At 37.3% G+C, this 12,083-nt stretch overlaps 1 protein-coding gene across 1 annotated transcript in view; it reads left to right on the top strand.

Annotated features, from left to right (window-relative positions):
* The window catches only part of anapc4 (anaphase promoting complex subunit 4), a 45,325-nt gene extending 33,242 nt beyond the window's left edge, over positions 1-12,083 (top strand). Inside the window, exons 12-20 of the mRNA XM_048602096.1 lie at positions 246-302; positions 5,114-5,170; positions 5,619-5,712; positions 6,493-6,590; positions 6,687-6,748; positions 7,339-7,374; positions 7,501-7,602; positions 10,848-10,925; positions 11,909-12,083. Of these exons, the coding sequence (XP_048458053.1) occupies positions 246-302; positions 5,114-5,170; positions 5,619-5,712; positions 6,493-6,590; positions 6,687-6,748; positions 7,339-7,374; positions 7,501-7,602; positions 10,848-10,925; positions 11,909-12,083 (759 nt within the window). The remainder of the gene's footprint in view (positions 1-245; positions 303-5,113; positions 5,171-5,618; positions 5,713-6,492; positions 6,591-6,686; positions 6,749-7,338; positions 7,375-7,500; positions 7,603-10,847; positions 10,926-11,908) is intronic.

The raw sequence follows: 12,083 nt of genomic DNA on the forward strand, positions 1-12,083 counted from the left end.
ATCGAATTGAATGCAGAGCAGATACGATCAACTAAATGGACTAATCCTATTTTGAGTGTACCTCTGTGAACCCAAGCTTTTAATTGCTTTGGAATTGTGTGCCATTTTGAATCACTGAAAGATGGATCATGAGTTAAATATGTAAATCCGTTATTGACCAAAGTAGAAGTACTGAGGCTTATTAAGTCTAATTTGTATGTTTATTATTCACATCAACTATTTATTTTAATATATTTCAAATATAGATGACACATAGAGATGTTTCCTTTGTTGCTGACTTCCTGTCTGAGCACTTTAAAGAGGTAAGGCTTCAATTGTTGTTCATCTTCATTCATTCAGTTTTCAAATGTAACTAGGATTTACAGTTGTCAATTGGAGGAGGAAAGTGGGTACCTAAAAATTTCTGCTTTTAGGAAATTGATGAATTTCCAAACACTGGCACAAATTCATATTTCCATAACGCATTATTGAGTTTTTGGTAACTTTGATACTGTTTTTCTTTACCAAATTACTTAAGGAACATTAGAAATAGCAGCATGACTAGGCCATATGGCATTTTGAGCCTGCACCCCAGTTTAATTCGACCATGACAGATCCTCAACTTTGCCTACTTAATCCTCTTGTCACACGAATTCCTTGGAGTCGAAACATATGTCAATCTTAGCCTTGAATAGACTCAGTGACTGAGCATCCATAGCCCTGAAAGGTAGAGAGTGCCAAAGATTCACAACTCTCTGAAGAAATGTCTCTCCATCTCAGTCTGAAATGGTTATCCCTCATTCTGAAATTTTACTGCCTAATCTGAACTCTACAACAAATGAACCAAAATCAGTCTCTTCCTGGTCAAGACCTTCAGAGTGTAAGTGAGCTCACCTTTTGTCCTTTTAAACTGCAAAGACAGATGTGATTGGCTAAATGGCCATTTCCTATTTTGAGTGTCCCTCACAAATATACCATTGTGAACCATTGAGGTCCATTCTACTCGATTCCAGAGTTCCGGAACTATTTCAGCACAGAAGGAGAGCAAGCCATCCATTCACAGTCTGTGTATTGGCTTTCCAAATGAGTATTTCACTGCATCCCATTCTCCTGCCTTCTCCCTGTAATTCTGCACATCATTCCTTTTTGAATAGTAATCCAACTTCCTTATGAATGCCTCAGTTGAACCTGCCACCAACACACTCTTAGGCAGTACAGTTCTTACTGAACCTTAACAACTTACTGTGTGAAAAAGTATTTTCTCATATTGCTTTTGCTTCTCTTCTTAGCTTAAATCTGTATCTTGCACTTGATCCTATTGACAAGTGGGAACAGTTTCTCCCGATCTGTTCTGTTTGGACTCCTCATGATTTTGACTATCTTTATCAGATCTCTTTCCTGCCTTCAAGCAGTTCTAACTTCCCTGATCTGTCTTCGTGACTCTCTTCATGACATATCTTCAACCCTAGAACCATTAGCAAGTATCTTTTCTGCACTCTCTTCATGCTTTAATGGTCAGGTTAGGGAGGGATATATTGATATTCTGTGGCATGTCAATATTAAAAAGATGTTGTGTGTCTTGCAAAACATTAAGGTAGATAAGTCCACGGGGCATGATGGGATGTATAAGTGGTAGGGAAATTATTGGCGAAGATTCTTAGGGGCAGAATTTACTGGCATTTGGAAAAGGATGGACTTACTAGGGATAGTCAGCTTGGATTTGTGTGGGGAAGTCTTGATTTGATTGATTTTTTTTTTGAAGAAGTGACAAATATGATTGATAGGGGTAGGGCAATGAATGTTATCTACATGGACTTTACTAAAGCATTTAGCAAGGTCTCTCATGGTAGGCTGGTCCAGAAGATTAAGTCACATAGGAGCCCTGAAGAGTTGGTAAGTTGGATACAAAATTGACTTGATCATAGAAGACAGAGGGTATGTCTGCGGAACAACAAACCAGCTCGGCGAGCCAACCAACCTCAACACCCACAACCTGAGCTACAGATCTACTCCAAAACCTTAGAGAGGGTACTTGTGGAGGGGTATAACCAGTGATTTTCTGCAAGGATCCGTGCTGGAACCTGTGTTGTTTGAAACATATGTAAATGATTTGGATGAAAATATAGGTGGTCTGATTAGTAAATTGGCAGACAACATAAAAATTGGTGGAGTTGTGGATAATGAGAAAGGTTGTCGAAGGATACAGCAGGGGTAGATCAATTGAGGACGAAGTGGCAAATTGAGTTTAATCTGAGCATGTATGAAGTGATGCAATTTGGGAGGTCAAATGCAAGAGGAAAGTAGACAGTAAGTGGCCGGACTTTTAGGAGCATTGATATATAGAGGGATTTTGCGGTGCAAGTCCATAGCTCCCTGGAAATAGCAACACAAGTGGATAAGTTGATAAAGAAGGTATTACGGAATGCTTGACGTTATCAGTCAGGGCATTGAGTATAAAAGTTGATAAGTCTTCTTGCAGCTGTGTAAAATTTTAGTTAGACCATATTTGGAATTTTGTGTGCAGTTCTGGTCACTAGTCTATAGGAAGGATGTGAGTGTGTAAAAGAGGTTTACCAGGATGTTGCCTGGCTTAGGGTGCCTTAGCTATAAGGAGAAGTTAGACAAACTTAATTTGTTTTCACTGCAGCATCGGAGGCTGAGCGGTGACCTGATAGAAGTATATAAAATTATGAGAGGTGCGGATAAGGCAGATAATCGGACTTTTTCTCCCAGGGTGTAAATGTCAAAAACAAAGCTTTAAGGTGAAGAAGAGAGTGTTTAAGGGAGATGTACGAGGCAAGTTTTTTTATGCAGAGGGTAGTAGGTGCCTGGAATGCGCTGCTAAGGGAGGTGGTAAAAATAGGTATGATAACAATGTTTGGGGGGCATTTGGACAGATACATGAACAGGCGGGGATTACATTAGAGTGACATCATGGTTGGCATGGACAAGATGGGCCAAAGGATCTGTTCCTCTGCTGTACTGTTCTGTGTTCATAACCTTTCTAAAATGTGGTGCTCCGAACTGAATGTAATATTCCAGCTGAAGTTAAACTAGTAACAAAAACAAAGTTGCTGGAAAAGCTCAGCAAGTCTGGCAGCATCTGTGGAGGAGAAAACAGTTAATGTTTCAGGTCCAGTGACCCTTCCTCAGAACAGAAGTTAAACTAGTGACTTGTACAAACTAACCTACTTACTTTTGTACTCTGGGCCACTATTAATAAAGCGTATGATACTCTATTTTATTAACCATGCCCTCAGTCTGTTCTGCCACATTTAATGACTAATACATGTATAATACCCCAAACCGTGCGCTGTTGCAGTTCCTTTTAAGTTATACCCTTTATTCTATATTTTCTCTGCATATTCTTCCTATAAAATCAATCACCACCCATTTCTCTGTATTGAACTTTACTTGCCACCTGTTCATCCATTCTATCAACTTGTCTGTTCTTTTGAACACTATCCTCATATTTCTCAATGCTTCCAGGTTTTGTATCATTTGCAAATTTTGAAAGTGTGTCCTGTGCATGAAGATAAAGGTCATTATTATGCACATGTATCAGAAAAACGGGCCCAACTCTGCACCCTGGGCACCTCCACTGCAAGCTTTCTTCCAGCTCAAAAAGCATCCATAACTACAGTTTTCCGTCACTTGACCAATTTGGAATCCATGATGTTACTGTCTTTTTTTTATTCCATGAGCTATAACTTGGCTTACAGGAGTGTTGTGCAACACTGTACCAAGTACCTTTTGGAAGTCCTCGTGGCTTTGAAAGTATCTTCCGCGTAGGACAGTCATCACGTTCCAGCCATCAAACTGGTAATTTCTTTTGTGCACCACCTTTTAGACAGATATATCCTTGTTTGGTTATGGAGCCCAAAAATGCATACCATTCTGTGTGTGACCAAACCACTGTCCGAGTGCAGTCTGACCTTGTGCACCAATCCTTTGGTAATAAAGACCATTGTACCTTTTGCTTTCCTTATTGCTTGCACAATATGATTATCATTGTATCCTCATTGGATGTTGGTATTTTTGTCAAGGTTAGTCATAGGAAAAGTACTCTTCAGTGACCAAGTTGAAGCTACCACAAGAGGGCTTTTTAAATCCCCAAAGAAAAGTTTTCCAAACATGGCTTTTCAAATGTAGAACATGACCATTTCAGCAAAACGCTTTTCTCATTATTTTTAAGGGAAACCATTTCTGCTTTCAAGCCAGAAGAAACACACTGACTGCATTCAAATAATCATAATTGAGACAAACACTAATTTTTCCATATTATTCCTAGGCAGAGCAGCAGCCAACAGGGAAACTTGAGTTCATCTCGTTATTCCATTAGCCAATTTATTGAGGGTTTTTTCTTAATGTTAGCTATAACACAAGTAACAAAAAGACACTTTCAGTGAGCATTTCTGTTTTGATTTGACAATTGAAGATATTGGAGCATGAAGGTAGTTAGTAATTCTAAGCTGCCTGGAACATTTAGTTCCACTGCTGTTTTGTTTTGGTATGATTATAATATGTGAATACTGAAGAAGCAGAAAGTTGTAGAATGCTTTTGATACATTAGGTCATCTTTGATCTGATAGATATTCACCCTCTTAACCCAATTCAATCTTTTTTTTTTGTTCATGGGATACTTTTTACATTAGTTGTTTAGTTTTTGGATTAGATCACTTATTCTGTCGCTTGAAAAGTCTTGCAGTCGGAAAATGAATGGTACAGTTCAGAATAAGGCTTTGAACGTGATGGCGTAAAGAAAAGTAAACTCATTAGCAAGATGAATGAATCTCTGAAAGGTCAACAACTTCTGTTCCCTCTGAGTGATTGTGAATCTTAGTTTTAATTTGTAATTATACAGTTGTCACAGATGTGCTAGGCCATATCTGTTAAATAACGACTGATTATCTAAACGACCTGAATTGTACTTTCTGATAAATTGTATTCCTGATTTTCCGTAAACTGATGCTGTGTAATTGTATGTACAACAAACAAGAATGTAACTTTCATATGCTAGATACATGTACAATTTATACAATAATTATAATATAATTATGTTTATAGATTTTCCAGAAATTGTTACCTAAAGTGCTGATTTTCAACAAAGTTTTTTGTTTCTTATTTCATAAAGGCACCAGAGCTTTATGATCAAAAGGGCCAGTACTTTAATGTTGAGAGAGTTGGTCAGGTATGTCATTTTTAACATTAGACTTGGTCTGATTTAATATTTTTTGATGTTAGTTTTTAAAACTACTGATGTAAAGTAAACCTCTTGATTTAAAATATATCATTACTGTATCTCAAATGTTTTTTCTGTTTACACTTACAAAATGATGTGCTAACTTTTTAAAGAAATTAAAAATTTCCAAATGATGTGCTAAGTTTTTAAGAAATATTCACTCAGGTTTACATGTCAATTGGGAAAAAAGCAACTGGTATTTCCCATAATTATTTTGCAATTATGTGGTTGACCCCTGAAGAAATTTTAGAAAACCTGCATATTCTTGACAGAATCCAATTGTAATGTGATTACTCTGGCTTGGGTTCAAAGAATAAAGGTTATTTGCATTTGTTATATTTCATTTCTCTTGAGAAAGCATGCCTTGAATCTGTACAATTGCAATTTGTTTTTACAGTATTTAAAAGATGAGGATGATGACCTAGTAACTCCTCCAGAGACTGAAGGAAATCCGTGGTTTACCTTCTTACAAAATAGTGTCCATCTTAAAGGTATAAATAAAGAACTCTTGAACTTTGAGTTCCAATTTTGTGGTAAAGTTGGGGTTAGGGTAAAGGACTTTTGGACTGATAGTTATCTCTGATAGCTGTTGGAGTTTTAGTATTCATAACTTGGCACAAATTGAGGAATCTCCTCAGGTGAATTCTAACTGGGGAATATCTTTTTTTCTACTGAAGGTGTAGACAGACACATTATTGAATGAGTAGAGTTGTGTTCCATATTTACCTGTTTTTATTACCATTGTTACTTGCCTGAATTGGAAAGTGTTCCATAATACACCAGCATCTTTTACATCGATGTTCCCTAGACATTCCAAATACTGTTTTGTAAGTTTTGCCCTTTAGGTATGGGTCTTGCTTGCTTTCTAAGCTCTATATTGTTGAACAACTTTCCATAACGCTACAACATAGGGCACTCCTGCAACCCTAAGCTGAACCATCCAGAACCTTTCAGAGTCAAGGACACCCTTAAAAATGAACCTTTGGCTCCTCCCTCAGTTAGCTTGACCAAGAATTGGCTTACCAAGCTGCCAAACTACCTTGATTCAGGAACATGCTTCAGCAGCATAACTAGTCCAAATTTTCAGCCTCTTCTCTGATTCTGTTTTTGTATTCTTCACATGCAAATTCCCAAAAAAAACCACAGTGTTGTGCTTAACTTCCAAAGTAGATATTTTTATTTAAGGTTATAATTTAGCATTTTGCATCTGATTGATAACCTATTTATAGTACAATGTCATGATAATTATTATAACTTAACTTTCTTTGCAGAAAGTCCCTTGCTTTTTCCATATTTTCCCAAGAAATCACTGCATTATGTTAAAAGACTTGTGGAAGCACAGATTGATAGTTGCCTACAAAAGCCGGCTGTAAGTGTTACATCATATAATCACCATTGTTACAGTGAGACCATAATAAAGTTAGGTTCATAATTTTCCACTAATTCTTTCTGGTTTTATTCATAGGAGGTGATTGGAAATTCTGTCCGTCAAGTTGTCTACATGCCTCTGTACAAGCTGCATCCAATGTAAAATTTTATTTTTTATGTTTGCTCCAGTAAAATGCGCAAGTTTTTCAATGGTATTAAATAACAAAAATAATTATTTAAATTGAAATAAAGCCGTTATTTTATATTAATATCTGAGGATCATGGACTGAGAACAACACTAGACTCGCGACTCATAGGCCCAGGCTGATGCTATGGCGGTGTGGGTTCATGTCCCACCATGACAGCTGCTGCAATTTAAGTTGTATTAATAAATCAGAATTTGAAATCTAGCCTCAATACTGGTGACCATGAAACCATCATTGATTATTGTAAGAACCTTTCTGGTTCACTAATGAAAAAACAAGGGCTACAAGTGACTCCAAATCTACACCCATGTACTTGACTCTTAACTGCCCTCTGTTGTGACCCAGCAAACCACTCAGTTCAAGGGCAGGTATGGGAAACAAATGATGGTCTTTGCCAATTATGCTATGTCCAATAGAAGAATGATGAAAAAACATTGAATTCAGTATAAACTAGCTGCTGTTTTCCTGGAGTAGTTTTCAAGCTTTGTTGAAATAAGCAGTCATACCCTTTTTTTTAATATACTTGTTTCTATTTAATTTCAGTGAGGGGATTGTACCCAGATTTTCACTACCATCATTGTAAGTTTGCTAATATCTTTAATTGTTAAGTCACCCCAAATGGAATTATGTGGTTTCCTCTGTAATTTTGTGCTTTTCAATTTTGGCAACTAAACTGAAACCTGCTGCTCATTTTTTTTAAAATAGTTGGAACGATAAGTCATCAAATCTACAGTATGTAGTGTTCACAATGCACAGCATTGAATCTTCCAGAATCTATATTATGCGAAGACCTACAGACCTTTCAAGGTGAGAACAGCATATTTGGCTCATGTAGCTTTCATGATTTTTCTGTTTGCTTCTCTGAAAACTGCTTGCAAGTGTTATATTTTAATTGAAAACATGAAACTACAGTGCATCATATATAATTATCCTGAATTTGCCACATAGGAAATACATAGATCACTTGTTTATCAATCACATTCTGCATACATATGCTTATATGATAATGCATTTACATGAATTGCTAAGATCGGGAGAAATATTCCGTTGATGCATGAAAATAAATGAAAATTCCTAGCTTTAGCTGCTTAACATTCCTACATTATCCTGTATTTGATATGTGGTAGCCCAAAATAACTTTAAAATTTAATTAATCAACATGCCACCAATTCTTGTAGCAATTTGCAGTTATACTTTATTCAAGGTACTGGCTACTGGCCTCAAAGAACAGTCTAGTTTACTAAATATTCACTGCTGGGAGTACTAGTTTTAAAAGCTGTAGTGTTCAGTCCACCAAACTCACTTCTGTTTCAGTTTTTTCTACAGTTCTTGAAATCCTTCTAAGGCCAAAACATGGTTTAATTAGCACTAACAGCTCTCGGTCATAGTCCACGTTACCATTGAGTTTTGGCAAATTGTTTAAATGCATGGACATCTAAACTGAGCCCATTTCCTGTCCCCACACATGCATGTTGACAACAAAAATGATGATGAGTAGACATCAATATTAATTGTATACTAATTGTGCCTTATTATATACAGATGTTGGTTATTAATTGGGGATTATTTTGAGCCCTTTAGAGGACCCTCTTGTGGCACATTTGGTGTTGTCCGTACCCTGGACTGGGAGGCCCAGGCTGAAGTACCACCTGCTCTAGAAGTGTGCATTAACATCTCTAAATAGATTGTTTAGAAAATGGTTAAAGAATGAAACTTGTGTCCTTTAAGTCAACAGACTTTAGAACTGTTCTGAGCCAGGAAATCCAGCTTTGATTCCACCTGGTGTGTCATAATATGTCCAAATAGCTTCATTTTTAAAAAAAAAAACACTAAACTATGTTGTGTGCTTCTAATGTATAACTCTGAGATTGACTTCAGGTCAATCCTTCCTTGAATTCCTGTTCTGGAATAGAGCTTTGAGAAGATCCAGCTGGCTTTCCTTTTCCTGGTCCCAAATGTGCTGGAAGTATATTGTTGCCCGAATGGTAGTCAGCTGAAATCTGTTAACTGTTAACTCTATTTGAGTCTATACAGCACTGAACCAGACTCTTGACTACAACTCATCCATGCTGACCAAATTTCTCAAACTAAACTTGTCCAATTTGCCTGCATTTGGCCCATATCCCTCTTAAAGCTTTCCAATTCATGTACCAGTTCCAATGTCTTTTAAATGTTGTAACTGTACCTGTATCTACCACTTCCTGTGGCAGTTTATTCCACATACAAATCACCCTCTGTGAAAAAGTTGACCCTCAGGTCCCTTTTAAGTCTTTCTCCTCTCTCCTTAAAATTGTGCCCTCTAGTTTTGAAATCCCAAACCCGAGGGAGAAGACTTTCAATGAACTCCCTAGGCCTCTCTATTCTACAACACTCCCTACGGCCCTATCATTAACTGTATGAGACCTGCCCTTGTTTGTCTTGCATCTGGAACTCTCTAATTTCAAATCTAATGTTGACCTTGCTTTAGCGCACCTCATATGCAGCTGTAACCTTGAATGTCTCGCTCGGTCTAAGCACCCTATGACCTGTATGTCCTTGTTTGTTATGATCTGCCTGTACTGCTCTCAAAACAAATCTTTTTACTGTAGTTAAGTACATGTAACAACAATAAATCAAATCAAATCAAAATGCAACACCTCGCATTTATCTAAATTAAACTCCGTCTGCCAGTCTTTGGTCCATTGGCCCAGTTGGTCAAGATCCCTTTGTAATATTAGATGACTTTCCCCACTGTCTACTATGCCACCAATTTTGGTGTCATTCACAAACTTACTAACCATGCTTTCTATATTCTGATTCGAATCATTTATATATGTTATAAACATCAGTGGACCGAGCACCGAACCCTGAGGAACACACTGGTCAAAGGCCTCCAGTCTGAAAAACAACCCTCTGTCTCCGACCATCAAGCCAATTCTGATTCCAATTGGCAAGCTCTCCCAGAATCCCATGTGATCTAAGTTTACTAACCAGTCAAACATGTAGAACCTTGTCAAAGCCCTTACTAAAGTCCATGATCAAACCTTCCTTGAGGATTTGCTGGCACAGTGGTACTATCCCTGCCTCTTGGCCAGAAGGTTTGGTTTCAAGTCCCACCTGCCCTGGTGGTGTGTCATTAGAGCAACCAAAAAGATTGATTAAAAATAATCCAGACCTACTTGGTCTGAATTCTTAGCTTTCTCATTGAGCTGTTATAGGAATCTTCTGCTTATTATTGTGCTAAAAAGATGAAGAATGAAAATGAAAGCAAAGTGTCATGCTTGGTGATGCAGTGGTTAGCCCTCAGCAGGGCCCAGCAAGTTGAAGCAGACCTCTGCCTTTTGGCTATATCGATGCAAAGTGAAATCTTAAGCTAGTAACTGGTGGACATTGATCATTAACTGCTCACAATCTGGCATAGTACACTAAAAACATGATGATAAAAGTGCTCCAAAATTGGTTATTGTAGAAATTAGAAAATTCCTTTTGATGCTGTGGATATAGCTCAGTATAAGACATATTTTCACATACAGACAGTCCCCGATTTACAAGTGCTCATGCTATCAAATATTAGTAATAAAAATCTAACATGCAAATGTTTACCAAGACCTACAAAAGGCTATTCTACATTGTACTCTATTGTACTGTGTTCCAACCTGCGTACAAATCGACTTATGAACGTACTCAAGAATGGAACCCATTCGTAACCCGGGGACTGCTTGTATTAGAAAGATGCATTTTTATGTGGTACGCCTAGCCTAGCACTAATTTTGAATCTGTGAAGTGTTACTTCTGACATCCTTTATTTACGTGGGCATGAGTTTAGTTTCATTCTGGAAATATCTTGCAGATTTAAACATGTTATGTCTATATTAAACCATTGAAATTATGCAGTGTTTTAATAAAATGTTCTGACATGATTAGATTTCACCCACAGTTTATTTAGAAAATTTCAGAATAAAAGAGAGATTTTTAATTTCAGAAGTATTAAGATTGTATTGCATATTGATCATCCAGGTGACATTTTAGGTAGCTTAATTTTAACTATTCCTATTTGTGGTGATTGTATACAGGTCTATTCCTAATTGGCTGCTTGCTGTCGAGTTTGGAGATCTGGTGTGGAGCACCAGAAATGACAGTATCAAGGAAAGGTGAGGCTCCAGTTATATCTTACTACATTCAACATATACTGTGTTCAACAGGATACGAGGAGGCACCTTGCAAGCCTTTCTGGCTGCCAGTGTTGTTCCCATGTGAATGCACAATCCCTTCACTCATTATCAGCTTGTGTACCCCACCAATTGCAAATTCTTTGGCAGCTGTTCTACTCAACATTGTGCACTATTCATAAATGAAGCGGCAAGCTCAAAGGGCAGAATGGCCTACTTCTGCACCTATTTTCTATATTTCTATAAAACCGAAATAAGCAAGCGAAACAAAGTTGGGCAGAGGTTGTGTCTGAAATTGTTGAACACTGCAGTAGTTACCTGACCTGACTATTTCCACAATTTTCCATTTTTATTTCAGGTCTACCGAAATCTGTTTATTGATTAACCTTTACAGTGAATTCACTTTGCTTAGTAGTACTTGTTTTTATTGGCTAGTATGAGGGTACTAGATAAAGTAGACCTGAAGAAAATGTTCCCACTGGTAAGGGAATCAAGGACAAGAGAGACAGATTTAAAGTGATTTGCAAAAGAACTAATAAGGAGAAAAACCTTCCTTCATTCTTGTCTGGAATGCTCTGCCTGGAAGTGTGGTGGAGACAAGTTCATTTGGTGCATTCAAGAGACATTAAATATTTAAATAAAAAGTATGTACAAGGTTAATGGACAAAGACCGGAAAATGACACTAAGTCATGATGTTCATTTGAAGACCAGGTGTAGACGTGATGAGCCGCCTCCTATACCTCAACACTTCTGTGATTCTGTGATAAGGAATATTACCTAATAGATTCAAAATCTTTCTTCAAACTATACTGTAAATTGAGGTCTATAGCTTCACAATCCTATGCATTTCTACTCATAACATTAGAAATTAATCAAACAAGTAGACTTTCTACAGGAAACTAGATATGCAGTTGGTGAAAAGTAAAAACACGCAGTTTGTGAAACATTGTTTGTTTTCTTTTAGTCAGTTCAGCTTTTTGGACATTGGTTTTTATGATGATGAAATGCTGACAGTACTATTGAAGGGACACACAGACAAAGAAGAGAAAGGTCGAATCTTGACACAGTTACCGTTATCATCGATTTACATCAATGACGAAACCGAGGAAGAATTCAACTTGGATACTGGTAAAAGGTAG

Source organism: Rhincodon typus, chromosome 1, assembly GCF_021869965.1.
Source record: "Rhincodon typus isolate 14 chromosome 1, sRhiTyp1.1, whole genome shotgun sequence".
In the NCBI taxonomy this organism is placed as follows: Eukaryota; Metazoa; Chordata; class Chondrichthyes; order Orectolobiformes; family Rhincodontidae; genus Rhincodon; species Rhincodon typus.